Genomic DNA, 25,802 nt, shown 5'->3' with positions numbered 1-25,802 from the left:
AATGACAGTCCTCTCCCTAAGCCCCGCTGCTGGCAGCCATCATCAGATTTGGAAAGCACGTAAAGTGGCAGTATGACCAAGAAGAGCCGTAGAGGGGCCAGGGGGAGAGTTTGCATATATATCCCACCCATGCTGGAGTAAGTAACTTGAACCTTCTCCTGAATGGTGTCAGGCATGGATTCACATGCTCATGATTAACGAATACACAGCAGTACCACGTTGGCAAGGCTCAACAGAAGCAATGAACTCTTACCTCTGGAACAGACTCAACTCAAGTGAACACGTTGCGTAGCATTGCTTGGCCAACTCTGGACTCCTCCCTGGAATCCCTGACGACGCCGTAGAACTTTGTGAAGGTTTGTGTGGACCTCCACCTAGCAGCCCTGCAGATGTCCAAAAAGGGCACATGAGACAGGAACACCATTGTCGCAGCAATCACTCTAATGGGCTTTTGGACGGCCGGGCAGCTGTCAATTCGCCAACCGATGACAGTGCGTGATGCAGCCGGAGAGCCACCTTGAAATGGAAGCCTTAGACAAGGGCTTCCCATGGTTCACAGGACCGAAATTCTCGAACAGCTGTGAAGTCTTCCGAAAACTCTTTGTGCGTGTCACATAGAACTTCAGGGCACAAGCAACATCCAGCGAGTGCAAGGTCCTTTCCGCCGGCAACAAAGTTTTCGGGAAGAAAACAGGTAACACCAAAGTCTCGTTGAGGTGGAATTCCGACGGAACCTTCGGCACCCTTCATTCGTGGAAAGTCTGGTAGGGTTGCTTGCAGGATAGAGCCTGGACCTCACCCACGCATCTGGCAGAGGTGATGGCCACAACGAAAGCAGTCTTCCACGAGAGAAACTCTAGTGGGGCCTGATGCCTAGGCTCGAAGGGGGCCCTCATGAGCCTTGTCAGAACCACGTTCCCACGCCCGGGCAGGAGCCTTCACCGTCAGGAAATATCACAAAAAAGTCTTTTGAGAAACTCCTTGATGAGGCTGTGGGACCAAAGCGAGGATCTTCCTGGGGATCTGGTGTAGCAGGATATAGTCGCCAGATGCACCTTGATGAAGGCGTGTGCCAGACCAGCCTTTGCCAAGTATAGCAAGTATAGGTGCTTCTGTGGAGCCGTGACCCTCAGAGGGGTAATCTATTATGACCGGCACCACGTAGCAAGACGCTACCCCTTATGGCCGTAGCACTTAAAGGTCGACGATGCCCTGGCCTTGGCGAATACCTCTCTGCAGTCAACTGGCAACTCATTACCTCCAAACTCTAAGGCTGCAGGAGCCAAGCCTTCAGGTTCTGCGGTCCTGGCTCGTGATGAAGGATTGTGCCCCCCTCTCTGGTGAGAAGATCCTGAACTAACGGCAACTTGACTGAAGGTGACGCTGACAGGCTGAGAAGGTCCGGATAGCAAATCTGCCTCGGCCACGCTGGGGAAATGAGTATCATCTTGCATTAATACTGTCTGAGTGTGTTGATGACTCGTAGCTGGAGTGGGAACGGAGGAAATGTGTACTGAAACAGCCCTTCCCACAAGAAGGAGAATGCGTACCCCAGGCTCCTTGGCTGGTGGAATCTATTGGCAAACTTCTGGCATTTGCCACTGCTTCAAACAGATCAATCGGGGGTCTGCCCCATTTGACGAACAGGTGGTGCACCTGATCCTGACGAAGCTCCCACTCGTGGCAGGAGCGCAGTTCCCTACCGAGGGAGTCCGCAGTGGTGTTCTTGACTCTTGCCAGGTGGAGAGGGATGAGGAACATCCGCTGTCCAACAGCCCAGTGCCACAAGTCCTGCGCTTCCTGGGAGAGCACCAGGAATCGAGTGCCCCCTGCTTCCTGATGTAGAATATGGTGATGGTGTAGTTCATGAAGGTCCTCACCACCTTGCTTTTCAGAGATGGTAGGAACGACTTGAGGGCTCAGAACACTGCACGTAGCTACAGGATGTTGATATGCAGATCTTTCTCCTCTGGCTGCCATAGGCCTATGGCGTGCAGACGTCCAGTGTGCGCTCCCCAACCTTCCGGGGATGCGTCCGTAGTGAGCGTATCCTGGTATGGGGGGCGGGGTTAAATCCTTTGCCTTGGGCAATGTTGAAAAGGATGCCCCACCACTCTATCCCTGTCAGAACTCTTCATTGACAATGATCTTGTCCGTGAAGCTTCCAGACACCTGTATCCAACGGCCATCCAGGAATTCCTGCAGGGGTCACATCTCCAAACTGCACAGACGGCGAGGTAGATGCAGGACGACATCATGCCCAGTAACGACTTGATGGGCCGCACTGTGGCCATCTTCGTCGACGACAGCCGTTGCACCGTTCTTTGAATGGCTTCTAGCCTCTCCTCTGAGGGCAATGCCAGGCAAGACACTGGCCCTCATTACGACCCTGGCGGATTTTTTCCGCCATCGGCGGACTTTTCCGCCATGGCGCAAAGTCCCTTTACGCCATGGCGGATGGCGGACTTACCGCCCCATTCCGAGGTCGGCGGGGCGGTAAGTCCCCATTGACCCATTTACCCTTCCCCATTCCCATTTCGGCCCCATAGGGCTCAATGGGAGTGGGGAAGGTGTTAATTACGCCACCGTACACTACGGTGGCGTAATTAACACCGAGGTCCCATAGCGCCATGGATTTTTACGCCCGCAAAAAGCGGGCGGAAAAGTGACCATGGCGCTCTGGGAACTCGTAGTTGGCGGTAAGGGGTCGGCGCAGCTAACGCTGGCGCAAACCCCTTACCGCCAGGGTCCTAATGAGGCCCACTGTATTGAGTCTGGCGCCTAGGAACAGCACGTTCTGCGATGGTGTTAAGCAGGACGTCAGATAGTTGACGGAGAATCCCTGATCCGTCAATAGTCGGACGGTCTTCTCTGTGTGTTCATTGGCCAGCCCTGCGAGCGGGCACCTATCAGCCAGTTGTACAGGTACGGTTATACGTCTATGCCCTGTCGATGTAGATGGGCCGCCGCTGATGCCAGGCATTTCGTGAACATTCTTGGGGCCGACTTCAAGCCGAATGATAGGGCCCTGAACTGGTAGTGCCTGCCCCGCACCACGAAACGTAGACATTTCTGATATTTCTTGTGAATGGGGACGTGGAAATAGGCGTCCTCCAGGTCCAACTACGTCAAAAAGTCTCCTTTTTTCAGTTGGCCGAGCACATGCTGCAACGTGACCATTCTGAATTTGTGGGTTTTTTAAGTATTTGTTCAGACGTCGTAGGTCCAGGATGGTTCTCCATCCCCGTCATCTTTCTGACTAGAAAGTATCTGGAATAGACTCCGGACCCCTGAAGCCGTTTGGGAACTAGCTCTATCGCCCCTCTTTGTAGCAAGGCTAGTACCTCATTCAGAAGTTGAGGGATGTGCTGCTCCTGACAGGGAACCAGAAGGACACCTGCGTTGGAACTCCAAAGTGTGTCCTTGGGCAAGAGCGTCCAGCACCCATCCGTCAGTGGTGATCTTTCTCCCCTCACTCACGAACCACATCAGCCGGCCTCCCACCGGGGTGCACGAGTGGGGGCACGATGTTTTGGCCGGTTCAGGCTTGCTTGGCCATCCTGCCCTGCGGGTGACTGCAATGCTGTCCTCCGCTACCGTAGGGCTGGGAGTGGCCCCTATAGGCTTCTGGTGTTGAAGATAGGGACAGCTGGCTGTAGGACGTGGAGAACCCCTTTTGGAGACCAGCTTGATTTTCCCCTGGAGGAGCGAAAAGAAGAAGTGCGGTTCTGCTGGAGAGTGCAGAGGAAACGGGCCGTCTCTGTAACCATGATGGCCTGTAGCGACTCATCGACGGCCTTCTCAAAGAGATTTTCCCCATCGAAGGGCATGTTCAGCACCTTTGCTTGGATCTCCTGATGGAAATTAGTGGCTTTCATCCATCCCTGTTGACGAAGGCAGACACTGTTCCCCATTTGCCAGAACCCTCTGTCGGCGGCATCCACAGGCTCTGTGATGGCGTGGTCAGATGCCACTTTGGACTTCCTGGAAGAGCGTGAGGGCCTCCATCTTCTTGTCATCGGGGAGGAACTCCAGGATCTGTTCTAGTTTGTACCACAACACTCTGTCGTACCTGGCTAGGATCACAAGTGCGTTGGACGCCTTGATGGTGGATGTTGCAATGTAAATCACCTTCTTCTCAATGGCGTCCATCCTTTTCCCCTTGCCATCCATAGGGACCGAAGACGACGATGATGGGTTAGTCGACCGTTTCCTGGTGGTCGCCAACACCACCTAGTCCGGCGATGGTTGCGACCTCAGGCATTTGGGTGCGTAGTCCGGCACCCTATACTTCTTTTCCAGCCTATCCCGCTTGGCTGGAGCTGTACAAGGGTTCGTCATGAGGGCTACACCCTCTTCCCAAATATTGTCCAGAAACGACACTGCCATTATCGTCTTCCTGTTAGCCTCTCGCCTTTGATACAAGAAGCGCGCCTTCTTGGTTTCCTCAGGCACCAGCTGGAATAGCTCGGAGGCCCTTTCGATCATGGAGTAGAACAAACACACCTCGTCCGGTGGGGAAACCCTATGTGGGGCATCTAAATGCGGCGACTCACCATCCGCTGGGACAATGTCTTCGTCGTCATCCTTTGTCGTAGCCGTATCCGTACCCATGTCTGGTTCTGCTGGGGGAGTTGGGTCAGATGACGCTTCCTCTTCTTCAGCGGAGGCTGACCGGGGACTTAGGGGATCACAGGTACCAGTGCCAGAGGCATTCTCATCTGTATCTCTGACACCAAGGTATGGAGAGTATACAGAATAACTAATGAAATGTCCCTCGGCTGAGAACACAAAACAGGGAAACTAGGCCCTGCGCCATCGTCCTCCTCGTCATTGTCCTCGCGGACTGTATGCATGGACTCCTGATCTTTGTCGTCTGTGGACAAGACCTCCATGGTTTGGGAGACGACCTGGGAAGGCTGTTTCGAGGCCTCCTCGACCCCCTCCCCCTTTTTTTCCTCCCTGAAGGTATTGAACCCGGCTCTGGGTCGTTATCTTCACCCCTTCTGGCTTACCTGCAGACTTTTCCAAAGTCTCTCTGGTGGTGTCGTGCCGTGGGGGCAGGGACACTCTCTTGCCCTCGGAACCACCCTCGTAGGATCACTGCCCTTAGCTGCTGTGGTAGTACTAGCCATTGACGGAGTCGCCGACAAGGTCTGTGTCTGTACCGGTTGAGCCTGCGTGGGCTGCGCGGCCTTCTTCTCCTCTGTTGGCGGCTTCTCGGATTTCTCCTATAGCTTAAGCCGGGGACGATGACTTCCTCTTTGAAGAGGAGCTCGATGATAGGCTGGCAATGGAGGCAGAAGGTGATGCTGATTGCGCCCTATCCACTTTTGGACCCGCTTCTGCAGCAAACCCGGTGGACTCGGACTTGCTGATCTTGGCCTTATCTTGGGCCCCCACGGATGAGGTGCCCTCAAAGGACTTAGAAGACAGCTCCTCAGACCGGCCGGTCCTGGAGGAGGCAAGACCCTACTCGAAGCAAGGGTCAGAGGCCTTGGTGTTAAGCCATGCCGCCAGCCTACTATGCCTATGCTTTGCCGTTTTCTTAGAGAAACATAGGCATATCTCGCAGTCTACTTCCTTATGGTCCGGGTGTAGGCAGTAGAGGCATTGTAGGTGCTTGTCCTCCACAAACACATTCCGTAGTCCCCATTAGGTGCAGAGACTGGAGAGGGACCTTCCCTCCTTCTCCTCCGTCATGGGTGAGGGCGCGAAGTAGGCCCAAGATGGCCTCTGAGAATCTTCGATGAATCCTAGCCCTTGAGGGGCATGGAACTTCACAAACAACGGGGCCCCGCTGTCGGCAGATGAAGGAAAGTGTGCACAGGCTCTTTGAAACAAAAATTGAAAGCAACTCGAGGACTCCCAACACTGAAACAAGCAGTACAAATCTGAGGATGGCTGCCAGAGGCGGGGCTTAGGGAGAGGGCTGTAATTGGATGGGTGCAGTATGACCCAGAGGACAGTGATTGGTTTAGAAGAGAAATACAGTTTTAAAGTGAAAGTGAAATTATTTTTTCTTTTTACCGAGGATTCCTAGCCTGACTATGGAGAATATTCATGAGCATGTGAATCAATGCCAGGCCCCATGCTGGAGAATGTCACTGTACTTTCTTTCAATTTTTTTATTTAACTTTTAACCATTCCTATTAAATCTTGCCAGTCTGTTACCCCCTTGGTTTACCACTAACTTAGATTGTTGTCTCATCCTTTGTCCTTCACTCTCAAACGCTATTCTTTGAGTTAACATGTTGTGGTCGCTTTTTTGTTGGTCGGCTTTATCTCCATTTCAACACATCTAGCAACAATCTCTCTGGAAACAATAATGTAATCGAGAATGGACTTAGATCTATCATTGCTCCATGTAGGGGCTAAACTGAAATCACCCTCCACACTTGCATTGCAGGGGAGCAAGTCCCAATCATTTAGAAGGTGCAGCCACTCCTTACCATTTACCACTGCTAAATTATTGTTATTCCCATGCAGAGGTGTGGAAAAGCAATGAGTTTAATTCCACAGCCATTAAAATACTAAGTGCTTCTTCCTGAGACATTCCGCCTACCAAAACCTCTGCAATCCACTCCAAAAACTCTGATGCACTGCATCGCACAGGGTTGCAGTACACATTTAGGAACAACAGGCATTTTAACATGCTTTCCAAGTAGAAGGTTCATTTGGCTGCAAGAATGGCATTCAATTTATTGTTTTTGATGGTTTGTCTCATGTTTTACAATTATGCTTCCATTTTATTCTAATGTATTCTTGTTGTTTAATGCAAAGCGCTTTGGCATAAAGCGCTATATAAACCTAATAAATACAAAAATGCAAAATACAAATAATAATCACAGTTTCATTTAGATATTTTTGTTATTTTGGCATTATTTGTAGCTATTAATAGGCCTCCTAATGGACGGCCCAATACATTTATAGTAGCTAACTGCTCCAGTCTTGTAAAGCCATCTATTCTTAATCCCCGCTGCAACGATGTTTCAGACAGCAAGATTATATTGTAAATCCCAATGATGTCATTACTAGCAATATAATTTGTAAAGCTTCTATGACCCCTTCCCTAAAGTGAGGCATTATTCACCTCTAACTTCCTGGCAACAAGGACCACACGTTACTGTTCAGTTTCAAAGGTCCCTTATTTGTAACCAATGCCGATTTGATAGTCTCTCCCTCTGCAGTTCCACCCCTCCCACTCTCCTTCGTCTTATACTGCTTATCACTAACCTTATTTCTTCTGTCTATTGGCTTTTTTGCTGACACCTTAAATCCTATAGCTAGAAGATTTTCGTTTGCGGCTAGAAAGGCATTCACCCCTACCGAGAGTGTAAACCTATTTCCACTGTGTGGGTACAATTTGCAGACGGGAAATGAATGTAATCTAAGTCATGCGTAGATAACAGATACAATTCAGGCACATCTTTCACAATTTTAAAGATTTCCTGTCAATTCAAAATCAGCTGATTTTCCCCTTGTGCCAAATGCTCCAACCAAACATTGGGGCGAACAAAGAATGCGTTCGAAAATTCGTCTTCTTCTGACGACTTTCCTGATGTTTTTGTATTTCCTATGTCCATGTCCTTTGTACATGTTAATCCCTGAAAATGATCATGCGATCCTACTTGCAGAGACATCTGTGATCGAATAGATGTACCAACCGGCTCAGCAGCCATTCGCACTACTTGTAAGGGGTTACTTTGTCCTCAATGTACAGCTGTTTCTGCTAGCGAGACTGCATATTTATTTTTCCCCATATAAGATGTCGGGGCCCAACGGACGCAGACGTTTTCTGAGCTTGTAGATTATTGACAGTCGGATTTGTCCTCTCTACTTGAGTTGGAACGTTCATCCTTCCAGACTTCACAGGGGTTTTAGCAATTATTTCCAAAACACAATTTGTTTGCTTCTCCGTGTTCTTCTGAATGGAATTTTGCACTATATTTGGGGTCTTTAGTACCTGCATATCAGAAATTTCGATTGCAGCATCTAAATTAGAGGTCGACTGTATTGCCATAGGTTGAGGGTTTCTCAGGGGCTCTCTTTCTGATATCTCTTTCCGCCTTGATGTTTGTATATCCCCATCTGAATTCAAAGGACCTGCTATGTTATTGTATCCCCTGTCCATTCCTTTTTTTTGTTTTTGTTCCTTTTCAGTTCACATGGTTATCACTAACCTTTGAATTCATTGAGAGATCTAGAAATATCATTTCTTTTCTTGAGCTCTTCCTATTTCTCACTTGCTTCTTTCTCTTCTTGTTTCATTTTCTTTTCCCAATATCTAAGTCATTGCCATCCACTGGTATGCCACAATCAAAAAAGCGGTCCGGTGGTTACTGTTATAATGTGCTTATAACAGTGCAGGCATGTAATGAATGCACTGTGAGGAATGTTGATGTGAGCCAGTGTGGAATGCTGTGTGAGCAGCAGAATGTTGGGTGGTGAACCCAGTCCCAGGGTTCCAGCATTGTCAGTTGAGCCTGGGTGATGGGACCCAGTGGTCTCCTAAATAACAGCTTATATAACTTACTAATAAAGAGCTTATAAATAAGCTTAAGAAGACTACAGAAGCTGCTTTTTACCAGTTACTTTGTTCACCAACTGGTTATTTTGATTTTCCACTGGCGATGCCCTCGACACGGTCAATGCCTGAGCCACATCTTTCAATTCACTCGGCTGCCGTTTCGTCTCCGGCAAAGATTTTATCAGACCTTCAGCCAGTCGCCTATAATCCTGCGGTAAAGAGCCCAATTTATCTCCCATGTCATCTTGGAGTTTTTGCCCCCTAGCTGGTTTAAGGTGCTCCCTAAAGAAGTTCTTTAGTCTAGTTCTTCCAAAGTTATTGGAAATTGTTTCCTGAAGTTTGTTGACAGTCACACCTTGTTTTTCTAAGAGCTTGCCAAGCCCTATCTTTATTTCACTGAACTGTAACACATTTGGTGACACTGTGTCCTCTATGTTTTTATAAAGACTCACAAAAGAGCTCAAACCAAGGTTTAAGGCTGAAATAGATGTAGAGGTCAATTTGACTGTATCGTCCATGTCTTTCAGAGTCCCATGCAAAATTTGTCGTGTACGGCCTCAGAACCAATTGTCGAACTATTAACAGGATGTTCAGTCAGAATAGAGGCATGTTCAATAATAATGTCCTTTTGAGACCCCCCCAAAGTATCCATATCGCTAACATTTATGGTGATTAGGTCATGTAAGGTTGAAATATAATCTTCCATTCTTGGCAGAACTTCCAAGAGACTTCTGTCTGAAACTCCCATCCCTGACATCTTTCATGAGTAGCTCATTCCTACTCGTGGATCACTTGCTCAACTTTAGAAAGAAATCCTTCATTTTCTTTTGTGATTTACTGATATTTCCCTTCCCATAGATTGTATAGTTTGGACTAAATGCCCCTGCAAAAACTGCTGCTTTTGTACTTTAGTATGGTGAACCTGGGTTTAAGTGTATATTTTAGTTTGAGTAGAGGGAACTGCTGCTAAAGATTTTCTTCACCATACTTTCACAATCACTTCTGGGATTTTTTTGTAGCAATCATGTTTGCTGTTGGAAGTTTGATAGTTGATGTTGAGGTCCTTCTTGCTACGATCTTCGTTAAGCTGTCCCCCTGTCGGGGCATATTTGTTACCTCGGTTGAATGACTTGCCATTGTTGGCTCCAATGTCGGATCTTTGAACACAAAATGCCTCGCAGGTGGTATTATGCGAAGCAGAGTGGACGAAGGTTCTTGGCTGTTTAGTATATTACAGCCTGTGCCCGGTGTATATAGGTCCATTGCTGCTATACGAACGGAACGGCTTGTACAGCCCTCGCAAGTCAGTGAACTGTTTCACACTGGCTGCAATTCTAATACGCTTGTCGTTATCCAATTATTTTACAGCACGGGTGTGGGCTGGGATTGTTTTTTCTTGGACCCTGCCTCCCAGCCTTTGAGTGCTGTTCCGCAGATCGTACATGCACGTAGATCCAAAATCAATTATAATCAAACTGCTGTCACTCCCAAAAGTAATGTGGAGATTAGATTCTACTCTTTAGAGGGATCAAAGGAAATCCTACAGTCGCCCTAAATACAATGTGAAAATGAATCACTGATTTCCTTTAAGGGCTCAAAGAAAGTGCTGCAGTCCGACCTCAGCCCTTTCACCCCCCCAATATTTTCCACAAACTTTCCAAAATGTACAGAAGGACCTGATTTTTTCTCACTTCTTTTTTAGACAGAATGTTGCTAAGATGCGAGCATCTTTAGTAGTTATCATTTGCAATTTGATACAAAGGTATAATGTTTTCCGAAGACTGCTAGCTGTCTTTAATTCGATGTCTGGCAGAGTTCTAATTCTCCTAATTTGTACCGGCCATACAGACTAATGGTCAGTCTTACCTGCCCCACGGCACTCGTCTTCTGAACCGCCAAACCGCTCTCACACTTGATGTGAGCATGCACGCATGAGTGCGTGAGATCGGATTTTGTAGAATTTTTTTCTTCTCAATAGTGGGGTTGTCCAGCAGCACAACACAATCCAGGAGCAAAGTAAGGAGCACGTCCTTCACCACCAAACCGCTTCCACACTTGTGCTCACACTTGCTGTGAGCGCGCCTGCATGAGCGTGTGAGACAAGAATGTTTAGATTTTTTTCTCAGTAGTGGGAGTGTCCGGAGTGTCCAGCAGCACAACAGAATCTAGGAGCAAAGCAAGGAACACGTACTTCACTGCCAAACTGCTTCCACACTTGTGCTCACACTTACTTTGAGCGCATGCGCATAAGTCTGTGAGACCAGATTTTGTAGATTATTTTCTTAGTAGTGGAAGTGTCCAGCAGCACAACAGAATCCAGGAGCAAAGTAAGGAGAACGTTCTTCACTGCCAAACCGCTTCCACGCTTGTGCTTACGCTTGCTGTGAGCGCGTGCGCATAAGCCTGTGAGACCAGATTTTGTAGATTTTTCCTCAGTAGTGGGAGTGTTCAGCAGCACAACACAGTCCAGGAGCAAAGTAAGGAGCACGTCCTTCACCGACAAACTGCTTCCACACTTGTGGTCACACTTGCTTTGAGCGCACGCGCATGAGCGTGTGAGACCAGATTTTGTAGATTTTTCCTCAGTAGTGGGAGTGTCCAGCAGCACAACACAATCTAGGAGCAAAGTAAGGAGCTCGTCCTTCACCGCCAAACCGTTTCCACACTTGTGCTCACACGTGCTGGCATATTTGTCCTTCCTAGGTTGGTGGCTGGTGTAATTAGTTCCGATATTGTACTTACCCAAGAGTTCTGTTACACCTATTCAGGACTAAACTGTTTCTATCCACTGTGTCCTATGAGATACTAAATCCTAGTTCAGCCAATTCCATGGAACCCATCCCTACCTGTCAAGACTTCTTCCCAAAATTCCTTTAATCATCCATTGTGTTTATATTCTAAACACAGTGACTGAGTAAATCCCATGTTCTTTGCCTGGCAGTGCCTTACCTCAGTACTGCATTTTCAAAGGCCCTAGAATTAACAGTCCACACTTGCTTTTCTATGACGCGATGATGAAAAACAGAACATGGGGAGTAAAGATGATGTGTAGTTCTGTTTTAAAACTGGATTGTTATGTTTTATAATTATCATGGTTAATGTTAGAATTACACGTTTCTTGGGATTTTGTATCACCAACTGCCCTTTTTTCTGAAATTAGGTCGAGTTATTTGTGTGCGTTGCTAGTGGCTTACAACTTGAAATTTTGCACCCTGGTCATATAATCTCTGAATGCGCACCCTACCCATCAGCGGTATAATGTTCTGCTTCCTCTCCTTTTGCTCTCAGGGGGTGTCCAGGATATAAAGGTTGAAGCGACCGATCTAAAGGACATTGTTCCAAAAACAGAGTCTGAGACCATCGTCAGCGTGCAAGGTAAGCAAAGCACTAATTTCAACCATTGCATAGTGATTACAGTAGCGGCAAGCAGCACATAGATTGCAGTGACAAACAAGTTCAATAATCTGTAGGATGCCCTAAACCCTGCCCCGACTGGAGGAGGGGAAATCACCCAGCCCTAAGGACATTGATCTTAGGATGCCCTAAATCCTGCCCCGACTGGCGGAGGGGAAATCACCCAGCCCTAAGGACATTGATCTTAGGACGCCCTAAATCCTGCCCCGACTGGAGGAGGGGAAGTCACCCAGCCCTAAGGACATTGATCTTAGGATGCCCTAAATCCTGCCCCGACTGGAGGAGGGGAAGTCACCCAGCCTATGGAGATTGACCTGACTCTCTGAAGGGCTCTGGCTTTATTCCAGCCTGTGGACCTTCAGAAATAATCAAAGAGCGACACTTTAACAGAGTCGGAAGCCTGAATAATAAAGTACTTGGTTGCCCTCAGGGTGCAGGTTATGGTCTGTACAAACATACATAAAAAGTTATAAGACACAGTAGAGGAGGCCTTTTTAATATAAGTACTCTGCTAACTTCACCAGTAGGGAATACCGGCAAATTATCTAGTGAAATCAATTCCTTGGATCAAATTGTTAAATCATAGATTCAATGGGAAGATCCTCCACCTTTTTTTCTTCTGCTCTTTCTTTGCCATGTTCTCATCTACATATTCACAAAATGCCCTACGGAATTGGCATTTTTATGTACTTCTTTTGCCTACTAACTCTCGCCTCATGCTTTACTTGTCCCGTTTGGGCAAGGAGAGACCGAAAGAAGTGTCAAACCTGCTGCTGGCTCAGCCACCTCTGAATATCAAGAACTTCTTGGGCGATGGCTTCTGTCACTTGTTTGCAACTTTGCTAAATAATGGGTACGTGCCCTTGCCTATCTTTAAGGTCCATCCCCTGGGGCTTCTGAGCAGGCATGGGCATTGCCAGGAAGAGATGAAGTCTAGGCCAGAGATGAAACCACACTGACACTGAAACTGGTACTGCTCCACCTATGTCGAAGGCCAACTCGAAGGGTAGAATAACACTGTCAAGACCAGTTCAGATAAATGAATCACCCGCAGCGGGGGCGGGAGATGACTGTAAACGTGCACGACTAGCATGAAAGCATGAGTGAACAACATGTAATGCCATCCCTCATGACAACATGTAATGCCATCCATGATCACAGCACGTAATGCCATCCCTCATGACAACATGTAATGCCATCCATGACCACAGCACGTAATGCCATCCCTCATGACAACATGTAATGCCATCCATGACCACAGCACGTAATGCCATCCCTCATGACAACATGTAATGCCATCCATGACCACAGCACGTAATGCCATCCCTCATGACAACATGTAATGCCATCCATGACCACAGCACGTAATGCCATCCCTCATGACAACATGTAATGCCATCCATGACCACAGCACGTAATGCCATCCCTCATGACAACATGTAATGCCATCCATGACCACAGCACGTAATGCCATCCCTCATGACAACATGTAATGCCATCCATGATCACAGCACGTAAAGCCATCCCTCATGACAACATGTAATGCCATCCATGACCACAGCACGTAATGCCATCCCTCATGACAACATGTAATGCCATCCATGACCACAGCACGTAAAGCCATCCCTCATGACAACACGTAATGCCATCCATGATCACAGCACGTAATGCCATCCCTGATGTTGATGTTCTTAAAGCCAAATGATGCCTGATGTGATCATGCAGGTCCCGTGAAGGAGAATAAGAATCACTTATTAATTCCCACCTTTCATAAGCATGGCATGTAATGCTTCAAAACAACATCGTATCTGGGTCCCTTCTATTCAATCTGCATAATGTGTTTGGGAAAGGGATTTGGGATATCACGCAAGAGCCGCTGTACCACCAAATGGCACATTTGACCATATATGCTTCTCCCAACAGGAAACCCTATCGTTCAGATGGTCGAGGGCGCCACGGATGGTGCCAAGCTGGGACATCTCATTGTTGTGCCTGCTGGCTGTGGGGAACAAAACATGATCACCATGACGCCGGGGGTCATCGCCACACACTTCCTGGACAACACTGGACAGTGGGAGAAACTGGGAGTGAACCGCAGAGCCGAAGCCATCAAGCTCATCCAACAGGGTGAGCATGTACCTCAACCAAGGCTTACTATGTCCGTATCCAGCACAGGGGTGTAGAGAACGTATAGATTTGATTTCTTGATGCAGTTTTAAGTAGCGCAGACCAGGCTCCAATGAGCCTCAAAATGCTTTAGAGACAGTGAACGCGTTGCAGACATAAAGCATTTATAAATATTATTGTACTAATGATTTGATGTGTTTAATCTCACTTTTATGTTGGGGAAACAGCTGTGAGAAGTTGGTTGTTTGAGTTCCACACACCAAAAGTGGCCCTTAATAATGAAACATGTTTTTTGACTGATCCCTTTTCCACAAATCTGTAAAAATATATGTAGACCCTCCATATTAATATTGCAGATGTTATCATGGGTGGCTCACACCATGCCCCTCATTTTCGCCATGGCTACTGCACCACCACCAGGATTGCATTATAAATAACGCTCACAGATGAAAATACCATATATAATTTGCAGTGATGCTTCAGCTGTACTATGTTTTACATTAAAATGAAGAAACCATACTTCTGTAAAGATTACATTGTAGCTTGAACCCATGGAAGAATTGAATGTAACTATTTTGGGAGAAGAAGGGAAGGGGTTCATGAGAAAGCAGAGAGTGAAGAAAGGTATGTAACCATGGCAAAGCCCAATAATGTGAGTGCCCATGATGGTCAACTCCTTGGCTACCTTTATGAAGAAGGACGGGCGATGAGCCTCACCTGAAGGTGAGAGGGATGGGAGGTACTCGGGATCACAGAAGAAAGAAGAACAGGTTGCTATGGTATACATGTGTCGATACCCATGATGGCAACAGCCGGCATTGTCAGTGTCCTGGCGGACAAGAGGCCTACCTTGACTGCCATGGTATTGCATAAACACGAGGAACAGCCTCAGAAGGAATAGTGTTTTGGAAGGAAGATGTCACAGAAGAAGCCAGTAAGGGGACAGAAGTACAACAGAAAGATCAAGAATGATAATAGATGAAGGCGGCGAGTTAGTGGTAGTCACGAAGATGGACTCAATGACATGAAGTGACCAGTAGGATGGAGATGCAACAAAAATAGAGACCAGTGAGGGCAGGAAAAGTGGTGTTTCCCCGGGGTGGGATGCTGCAGGGTCAATCTCATTGGGCATAGTATTTGGAGTTCATTGCTTGTCCGTGAGGTTCTTCTGTCAGTGAGGTACTTCGTAAAGAGAATGTAAGTTCTGGAAGAAGACGGTTTGTGATTTCTGAGGCACAACCAGAAAAATACTAATAATGGACATTCATCAGTGAGTGGCAGAGAGGACGAAGAATATACTGGTTATTGGTGTTGATAAATAGCAGAGAGGTTCTGGGGTTCACATGTGCTGCTCAACAGCACAGCAGGGAGCTATGCTTGGTGGCAGTCTAGGAGGTTCTGGGGTTCACATGTGCTGCTCAACAGCACAGCAGGGAGCTATGCTTGGTGGCAGTGTAGGAGGTTCTGGGGTTCACATGTGCTGCTCAACAGCAGGGAGCTATGCTTGGTGGCAGTGTAGGAGGTTGCGTGCGCTGATCAACAGCAGGGAGCTATGCTCAGTGGCAGTGTAGGAGGTTCTGGGGTTCACATGTGCTGCTCAACAGCAGGGAGCTATGCTTGGTGGCAGTGTAGGAGGTTGCGTGCGCTGATCAACAGCAGGTAGCTATGCTCAGTGGCAGTGTAGGAGGTTCTGGGGTTCACATGTGCTGATCAACAGCAGGGAGCTATGCTTGGTGGCAGTGTAGGAGGTTGCGTGCGCTGATCAACAGCAGGGAGCTATGCTCAGTGGCAGTGTAGGAGGTTCTGGGGTTCACATGTGCTGCTCAACAGCAGGGAGCTATGCTTGGTGGCAGTGTAGGAGGTTGCGTGCGCTGATCAACAGCAGGGAGCTATGCTCAGTGGCAGTGTAGGAGGTTCTGGGGTTCACATGTGCTGCTCAACAGCAGGGAGCTATGCTTGGTGGCAGTGTAGGAGGTTGCGTGCGCTGATCAACAGCAGGGAGCTATGCTCAGTGGCAGTGTAGGAGGTTCTGGGGTTCACATGTGCTGCTCAACAGCAGGGAGCTATGCTTGGTGGCAGTGTAGGAGGTTGCGTGCGCTGATCAACAGCAGGGAGCTATGCTCAGTGGCAGTGTAGGAGGTTCTGGGGTTCACGTGTGCTGATCAACAGCAGGGAGCTATGCTTGGTGGCAGTGTAGGAGGTTGCGTGCGCTGATCAACAGCAGGGAGCTATGCTCAGTGGCAGTGTAGGAGGTTCTGGGGTTCACGTGTGCTGATCAACAGCAGGGAGCTATGCTCGGTGGCAGTGTGAGGATGTTCTGTGAGTTTCAATAGCTTTAGAGCAGAAAGCTTATCTTTGTGACAATTTGTGTGTGTGTGTGTGTGTGTGTGTGTGTGTGTGAGTGATTTCTGGCATTTAGAGGCTGAGCTTGGTGGCAGTGTGGAAGGAGGCACTGGAAGTTAGAGCATGTATCATTAGAGAGAGCTGAGATTGGTGGCAGTGTGGAGGTGTTTCTGGAATGACACAGGAACAACAGACGAGATATCAGTTAGTGGCAGTGTGTGTGTTTGTGGTGAGGTCCTTGAGGGTGCATGTGATGTTCAGGGGTTGCAATGCAGCAGATAGCTGTGCTTGGTGGATGGGTGAACAGAAGTGAAGTTCCAGCAAATTAGAGGTGTTGCAGCATAGCATAGAGCTACGCGTTGTGGCACTGTGGATGTAGTAAGGAAGACCCGAGGTTAGTGGCAGTATGAGGTTGTACTTATGTGTTATGGCGGCAGTCCAGAATGATACTATAGATACCTGAGCACAGTGTTAATGTGGGGATACTTGTGAGAGTTATAGGTACTGCAGTGCAGCCAATATTGAGAATGGTATCGTTGTGTAGGTGTTTCAGGAGTTACAGGGCCTGCAGTGCAGCAGACTTGAGCATTGTATCTGTTAGGGAGAATTCTAATTTCTGTGCTAATTCCCTTCAACCTTAGAGACCCCGAGCTCTTTTGCTGGACTCTATGACTTTTAATTTTTATCCTGGAGCGAATTAGACCTTTTTTTCTCACTCTCTCATGTATTTTTTATTTGATTTGAACTCTGTGTTTCTATGATTTTGGAGTCTATCAAACTCCATAGGCATCAGTGTTTGTGTTGTGACACACAGCACCGTCAGTGCAGTGTCACAGAGAAGTCCTTTGGATTTCTCTTAAGGGTGAAATACCTTCTCTTGGATAAACTACTGTGTTCAAGAGCAGTAAAGTGAAATTGACTTTACTTACCTTTTTCTCTTTGTAGACCCAGCACACACCATATTATGTGGAGTGCTGGAGGGGTTACTTAGTAGCCCCTTCGTCTACTTTCTCATGTAACATTTTTATGCTACCCTCACTACAATTAATGGCTGGTGGCAGTGGTTCAATTTTCCTATCATTGTGCATTTTTACCGCAGGCTGAATCTTCAGCTGCATTATTGCACCCATGGGTGCCCATTTTTTCAAAATGGCCCGTTCTTCTTTTTTCGCCATTTCTTGCTTGTGAGGTATTTCTTGGAATTTACTCTGCGCACCAAACCAGGTTAGGTCCCATCATTCGCTTTGTCTTTGGCGGGCTTCAGTGCTGAAACCCGGCTCTGGCTCCAGTGTGTCTGACAGGGCAGGAAGCGAGGGAGGTTAGCAAAACTCTCTGTGCTTAGTCTTCTTGGTTCCAGGAATGTACGCAAAGGTCATTGGCTGGCTGGCTCTCCTTGCAAGACAGCCACCCTGCTGTGTGAGTGACAGCTAGTCTGTGAATGAATGGGAGAAACCTGCATAAAAGGCGAGGTCTTTTGGACAGAAGGTAGAGTCGACCACTGGATGGAGAATCCGAAGAAGAAACTGGAAGAGAAGTTTGCTGCACCCTCCTGGACTGTTGGTTTGCCCGGTAAAGCCCTGCTGCCGTGCTGAAGCTTCAATTTTCTCATCGATCAGAGAAGCCCGTAACGGACGATTTCTTCCCTTGGGTTGGTTGGACCAATCGACCCCAAGATGAACTTTCCTGGAACATCTCTCCCTACTGGCTGTACTTCCTTGCTGCTGCTCGTACCGAGTGCCAGGGGTCAGAAACACCAGAATCGTGTGCATCGTCTTTAAGCGGACCAGAGCTCCAAGAAGATCCTAAGGAACCTCTCGAAGCAGGACGACCCAAGCATGAGGCACCTCACCAGAGTACTGCACTCTAGAAGTGAGGGGAGCCCATCAACTGTCCGAGATCCGCTGTGGTGCTATTGACCGGTAGCTGAAACCGCATAGTGCCGCTGAATTGAAAAGATCCCTTTGCTGTCGCCGACCTTCAGACCGCAGTGCAGGAGTCCCCAGACGTCCTCCCTCTTGTCCCCACGCCTGAGGCCCATGTACACCGGATCTGCAGGACTGCAACAGGAACAGAAGCCAGCTGAAATGTCTTCTTCTAATCTAAGATACTGTGTTAACTAAAGGGGTACTTACTTTTTTGGTTTGTAGCTTGTCTGTCGCACTGGAGACTTACACTAGCTGCTTTGTCTGCAGACTTGCTTGCAGCTTTGCTTTCACAAGTCTTACAGCTGGTGGTCCAATAGTGATTCCTTTCTACAAACTCTCTATATAACATTGTGCAAGACTTTTTGGCTATCTACAAGAAGTGCCTCAGCTCTCCCAGACTTTGTTCAGTTGACATTGGCTGTCCTGGCTCCCTGCAGACTCTTCTTACCCATTGACATGTTGTTTAACTGTTCCTCATAGGTGGGACATAGTTATTTGTATTGCTGGGCAAAAGTTATCCTATACTTCATGGGGGATTGTAAAGTACTTACCTGTTCAGAGAATTTGCTAACCTTTGTTTCCTTCCATTAGAGCTTTTGGCTTTTTTCACAAACTCAGTACTGCATTTAAGTATCAAAAGTGATACATCAGTGTGCACAGCGTCCTAGCAGTTGACGTCAGGCGAGAACGCGCCTCTGAGGTGTATGATATTGTTGCATCTTACCCTTTCCAAAGAAAGCTTATTTTAAAATGGAATGTTCAATAAATGCTTATTTTACTAGACAACCTTGAGTATAAGTGTTATTTGGATAATTGTCATTGTGAATCTTTATGTTACATCTCTACAGCTCACAATTACCCCTCTTGAGATGAGTCTGGCTGCTCAGTCACGTTACCAACTTGTGTAGTACAGACCTATACCCATAGCTGGGTATCTATTGCCAAGAGGACAGGGCTGGCGTAGCCTCCCACAGGGTTACTACATACAATCCTGCCTAACAGTGTCATTGCGGGGTGCTTCAAGTACTGCAGTCTAACAGATAGCTGTGCATCCCTGCATTGTTTTAGTGTGGGCTGTGAGAGGGAGTCATAGACACTGCAATGCAGCAAAGGCTTAACATTGCCAGGACTGCACGATTTTGGTACAACCAAGGTTTTAATTTCCAAAAAGAACAATTCTTACCACAGAACAATCAGATGTAGATTGCTGAGGGTCAGGAATCTCTTGGGTTTCTGAAAGGGGATCTTGTCGGAGCCAGTGTAAGAGGATGCCGAGTTCCGGAGATGTATGGGTGGAGTCTGTCTTGCTAGAGTATTCCATTGGTCACAGCTAACCTCACTCCTGATGTTTTCTCTTGTAGGTTACACACAGCAGTTGACTTATCGCCAGAAAGATTACTCTTATGCAGCCTGGACACACCGACCAGGAAGTACATGGTAAGGTGATCACATGACTCCAAATAAATAGTAAAGCAAAGTATTGTATGGTGTACTTTATTACTCTCATTTCTCATTCCCGGCAGTTCTACAAATAGGAGGTCCTTTTTTTTGTCCCAGAGCAAGTGCCAGAGCACTTCCAAGAGTTTAGGAATGTAGGAAGTCGGCGGCGGTTGGTTCCTGCAACTCCCAGTCAGTGCCTCCATCTGTCCTATCTAGCTGCCACATAACCTCTCCTTCCCAGCCCTTTGAAACCATCGCAACCAGGCGATCAATGCTAAACGAACCCTGTAAACCAGTCGCCTTGACATGGGTTGGCAGAGAAGAGTGTCTCTTTCAGTTGCTGGCCCTTCATTACTCCTCATTCTCTACCCTTCCAGGCTCACGGCTTATGTGGTGAAGATCTTTTCGATGGCTTATAATCTAATCGACATCCAGAAAGACATGCTGTGTGGATCGGTCAAGTGGCTTATTTTGAACAAACAAAAACCAGATGGGATTTTCAAGGAGGACCAGGCAGTGCTTCATCAAGATATGGTGGTACGTTATAAGCTTCCAAACATTTTGGTTTCACTTGTGCTTGGTTCATTTATAGACTAAATGGTGCTCCAATGATCTGCGCTAATGCGAGAAGCCCATGGGTCAGCAGTTTCCTTACTGTAGTAAAGGTTGGTTTGGATTGTATTTTACTAATGCAAAAGCTCCCGTGAAATGTAAAGAGTAATGTCTGGATCTGTGTGGATAGTATTTAACTCATGTGTATGGAAGGACCAGGTCATCCCGTAATGGTGTTAGAAACAGGTCCCAGGGAGGCACTATTCTTGCTGGGCAAGACTAGAATTACTTATAACTGCTAAGCCAAGGTCCCCCAACAGGCCAACCTTAAATTGCTTTTAGATGCTGTACAGAGAACATTTGTCTGATGCAGATCTGCGCGCATCACATATCACAACGCCTCCTCACTGCTGAATTCCTTCTGTCATTCATCAAGGTCAGGTTTTACTATGTCTGTGCAAAATACTGTAGCTCGTATTTCAGTTTTATACAGATCCATATCAGAAATACGGTGACCGTGTAGCATTTACAAATCATTTGGATAAATTATTAAGCCACTACAGAAGTAAACCCTCAGGCACAAATTATCTTAGAATATGTCATATTGGCAGCCTGGTAGCAAACTAAGAATGCTACTTGCGCTTCTTAGAGAAGCTCTTTCACCATTTGTGTCACCCACTTAGTTGGGTGAGTGTACTTATCTTATGTAATCAATGTAAGACTGTCCCTAAAATGTTTTAACATTTAGATTAAGAACAACTGTTCTTTTAAAAGCGCAGAATGCCAGGACACTCACCCACAGAAAGGTATTGGCCTGACACTAGAGGTGGAACTTGTCCTTGCCTCTGTTTCCTGTCTAAGCCTTTGTCCAGTGTCATGGCCGTCTCATGGTCCCAGTTACTGTGGTACATAGAGGCATTTCTTCATTAGGCTTCCTGAAAAAATCAATGGCATTGGCGGCCAATGATGGCAGCTCACAACTCAGTTCAGCAACGGTTAAGTTCACATATCGGTATTTGAACCTATAACACACCAAAGCCTACAGAAGGCAGTCACCCAGATGATCAACCTTGCCCACCCTAGCGATCAAGCATTGGAGACCACTGCCAACGGTCGCTGGCAGAGGGGCCAGCTCCCGTCACTGCCCACTGCTGATGCTCCAATGTGCATGTACTGAACAGATCTAATGGAGCATTTTATCTTTTCTCCTCATTCAGGGTGGTTATACCGACGCAGAGCCTGAAGCGTCCCTCACAGCCTTTGTACTTGTCGCCATGGCAGAGAGTAAACCTATCTGTGAGGGTCAAGTGAATGTAAGTATTTGACTTTTCCTTTGGCAGCTTTGAATTGCTTATTCATCTTGTACTGAAAACCAAAGCATTGCCCGCCTCCTATCCTGGCACTACCGTGCCAAGGCTAGCTGGTAGAATCTATTATAGTGATAATAGCCTCAGCTGAACTCCTCCTATTTGCACATGCTGTAGCAATAGCGATCATTTTTACCCAGTTGGAATGTACTCAATTGATGGACCTCTAAAGAATGAAGGACTGAGATGGCTCTGGTGGGCTTCAGACTTGCAAAGTAGAGGCGAGAACTTAACTCGTGAGATATCCTCCAGCAACATTACATTACACCCTGTGACGAGTCATTGTATCCTGTCACTTCTCCCCATGGGGGAGCCCTTCCCTGTGAGGCTACGGAGGTGAGGCAGCTACCCAATATTCCCCCTGGGCGTGGTACACAATGGGGGTCCTCACAGGGAAAGAATCCCCTCATGGGGACAAGGACTCCAGGGACATGACTGAGCTCCCTAACCCCATGACCCTTGAGATATCACTTGAGAACACTAGGGTTTGTTATTGTATTACCCCTTCCCTCCTTTTAGCAATATCTAACATCTCACCTTATCTGAGTACTGAGACGAAGAAGAAGCTCCAAGGAATCATAAAAAAACTCCTCCTTAATATTAGTAGAAAGTACTAGGAAGAGGTTGCCCCACAGAGGCCTGAGGAATACATTACGGAATCAAAGTTGACATTCTAGTGTTCCGCCAGGGAGGATCCCACCCCAAGATACAAAAAGTAAAGAAATATCAAGGAGAGAGAGACACAGGTGCACAACCTGGTCAGCCCGGGAAGTTCAAACCGGGGAAGGAGACGAGAAGCACTTGCGAATCAGCAGCACATAAGACGTCAGCATCACGGAACCCGCAGAAGAAGGTCCATAAAGAAGCTACAGGGAAGAGGACGGTGGTAGTGTGACCTTGTGGAGGTGCACTAAGTGGTACAAAAACAGCGCCAACATAATCGAGCAGCCGAGGGAGCCGCAGAGCCACTGCCAGATGCGAGAGGAAGAAGAAGCTGGTCACGGGAGCTGCGGGGAAGGTCAGAAACGCCAGGAAGAACCAGTGACATTTCCTGCTGCAACAAAAGGTAACCGGAAGCATTGGAGACCCGGTGGGGGAGTGTTACCAGCTGTGGGCAATTTCCAATAAAACCAGGAGACTCTAACCAGAATAAAACAAGCATTTGAGCAGAACTTCTGCATCACAGTGGCAACCATCAGCCCATTGACCACCAGAGAAGGGTCGGAGACCCTAAGAAACATAAGCCAAGCATCCGAGGGGAACTTCCTCATCGCAGTGGTGACCATAAACCCACCGACCACCAAAGACGGGTCGGAGATCCCAACCAGTACAAGTCAGCATCAGAGGAGAGGTTCCTTGTCACAGAGTGGCAATAAGTCCTCTGACCACCAGAGAAGGGTCAGGGACTCCAACAAAAGGGGACTGAGTAAGCAAAGAGAACTACCTCCTTGCAGTGGCGACACTGGGCCCAGTGATCAGCAAAGAAGGATTTGGGACTTTGCTAACAACAAAACAGAGAAGCAAAGTGTAAATCAAACAGAGGGTTGTGAGAAAGAACGTTTGAGACACCAGGAGAAGGGTCCCATTCTCCTGGAGAATGGGCCAAAGCTCTTGGGACATACTCTAAAAGCGCTAGGGGAAGGGAGTCATTCCCCCAGGCCTTCTTGTGAACTTTGTGAAGCAATACCAGGAGAACGGAGTCATTCTCCTGGTACCAAACTGAGAGTTGTAGAGACGCCAGGGGAAGGGAGTCATTCCCAATGGTTTTGCTGGAAACTGTATAGATCTACACCAGGAAAAGGAGCCATTCTCCTGGATTTGGAATTGTATAGTGGCTCTATGAAACCTACAAGCCAGGGGAAGGCCGGAAGGATAGCTCAGGGGCAACACATGTGTCTTGGAAACAAGACAACACATAACAAAACAGGTTTGAATCCCGGGCTCACACTTAGAAACCTCTACGGTATTAAGCAGGTTTTAAAAGAACAATTATATACATATAATCCACCTGGCATACATTTTGTTAGAAGAGAACCTTCTTTTGAACACTATCCAAGCATCAGGAGAAGGGTGACATTCTCCTGGAGAAGGAACTTGCTGTTAGATTATCCTTTAGTTGTAGTGTGAGGGATATAAGTAGATAATTGTTATGGAAAACATTCAGTTTCTCTGCTAATTCCCTTTAACCTGAGAGACGCCCAGCACTTTAGCTGGACTCTGGACTTTTGGGATTTTAATCTCCTGAGTGAGTGGAATTTTTTACCCCTCACTAATTCTTTTTCTCTGCCTGGGATTCTTATTTTACTGCTTTTGTGGAGTATGCTTACCTCCATATGGTTAAGACAGGAATTTGTTGTTGACTTTGTGACACCCAGCACCCTCTGTGCAGTGTCACTGAGGAGTCCCTTCGACTACTCTTTATGTGTGTGTACCTTCTCTTGTGTGAACTACAGTTCCCAAGAGTAGTAAGATAACTTTTATCTTACTTACCTTTTCATTTGTGGGTCCAGCACACACCACCTTATGTGGGTTGCTGGGGGCTTACATTGTAATTCCTTCTCCCACTACGCATTTGGCCATTTTCTCAAAATGTCCCCTGTATCCTTTTTTCTCCATTGTGAGTGCCTTCTGGGCTCTTCTTCTATCATTTCATGTAGGATTGGATCCTTTGTGAGTTTTGCCTTTGGCGGGTTTCACCCCTGAAGCTCGCCTAGGCTCCAGTGTGTCTGGCAAGGCAGGAAGTGAGGGGGCGCCCTGAAACATCACTGTCCTTTGGCCAGGTGTGCCTGGCTGAAACCACTTGTAACTGGGAGGCTGGCTGTAGTGCAGCACAGCCAACCCCCAGGCGATTGACAGCTCCATGGGAGTGAATGAATGGGTACCAGCATATAAGGCGAGGATTTTTGGATTACAGGCAGGACCAACCACAACCACAAAGAAACCGAAGCAGAAGACGAGCAGAGATGCCTGCAGTACCTTCAACAACCGCAGAAGTACCGGTGAAGCCCTGCAGCTGTGCTGACCCTGTTTTCATCGACAGGGAAGCTCTGCCAAGGACAACTTCCTCCCCTGGGCTGGTGGGATCAACTAGCTTCAAGACCTTCAATTTGGGCCATCGCCCGATATCCTCCAACTTTCCTGGGCTGCAGAACACCCAATACCCGGGGTTCCTGGACCATTTGTGAGTGCATCATCTTGCGAACATCGAATCTCGCTGAAACTTTGCAGGCATCTGTTGGGACATCAAAGGCAGGAATTATTCACCAATGATCCCCTCAAAAGAGTTCAGGCCTGAGTAATCGAAGAGAATCCAACAGGCGATATTCGTTTCTTCTTGGCGGTAAGAAAAAGACATCAAAACTACAAAGAGAAGCTGGAATGAGCGGAATGCTTTGCTGCCGACCCCTTCTCTTGAGTGCTGCCACAGAAACCCACCAAAGGTCCCCCCTTTCGTCACTACGACCAAGGAGCAGAAATCAGGCTCTTCATCATTGCATCCAGAAGGTGACCAGTTACATTTTCAACTTCACACTTCAGGTACTGTGGGGCTTGGATTACTCTTATTTTAGGCCATTTCTGCTGCTCCTTTGCTTTGGGAGTGCTGTTTTCTTCAATTGGGAGTTGACCAGAACTCCATTGGGCAGGCCATACAACCTGTGTGCTAATAGAAAGGCTCCTTCTGAGCTCCTGTGTTTTCTCCAAGAACCACTGACTGGTTACATAACTTTTCTCTGAAGATTTTCATCAGAACTGGCGCTTTCCATTTGACTGTGGTTTTGCTGGTTTCCCAAAGGTCCAGATTATTGATCCTATTGGCTTTGGCAATGCTGGGTCCTCCATAAACTTGAATTGTGAATTTCAATAAGGGAAATGTAGAAGCGCATTACTAAGTATGGCAATGCTTTCACATTTGTTTCTTTAGGGGTCATACACACATTTTCTCTTTTCTGTTGACTGCACAGATAACAAAGTAACTAACTAATTACACTCCTTATGAATACTCATTCTCAATATGGACTATTGCTATTTGTCAACAGATAAAACCAGAAGAACCTACAAACATCAGAGCTACTTAAACTTTAGCAGTAACTTACATCTCCTCCT

At 47.2% G+C, this 25,802-nt stretch overlaps 1 protein-coding gene across 1 annotated transcript in view; it reads left to right on the top strand.

Annotated features, from left to right (window-relative positions):
* The window catches only part of C3 (complement C3), a 403,449-nt gene that overhangs the window by 244,809 nt on the left and 132,838 nt on the right, over positions 1-25,802 (top strand). The window contains exons 23-27 of the mRNA XM_069604331.1: positions 11,819-11,905; positions 13,868-14,071; positions 19,701-19,776; positions 20,157-20,316; positions 21,549-21,644. Coding sequence (XP_069460432.1) covers positions 11,819-11,905; positions 13,868-14,071; positions 19,701-19,776; positions 20,157-20,316; positions 21,549-21,644 — 623 coding nt within the window. The remainder of the gene's footprint in view (positions 1-11,818; positions 11,906-13,867; positions 14,072-19,700; positions 19,777-20,156; positions 20,317-21,548; positions 21,645-25,802) is intronic.

The sequence above is a fragment of the Ambystoma mexicanum genome, chromosome 3q (assembly GCF_040938575.1).
Source record: "Ambystoma mexicanum isolate Mex_15411 chromosome 3q, UKY_AmexF1_1, whole genome shotgun sequence".
Taxonomy (NCBI): Eukaryota; Metazoa; Chordata; class Amphibia; order Caudata; family Ambystomatidae; genus Ambystoma; species Ambystoma mexicanum.
This window is presented reverse-complemented; position numbering and strand designations above follow the sequence as displayed.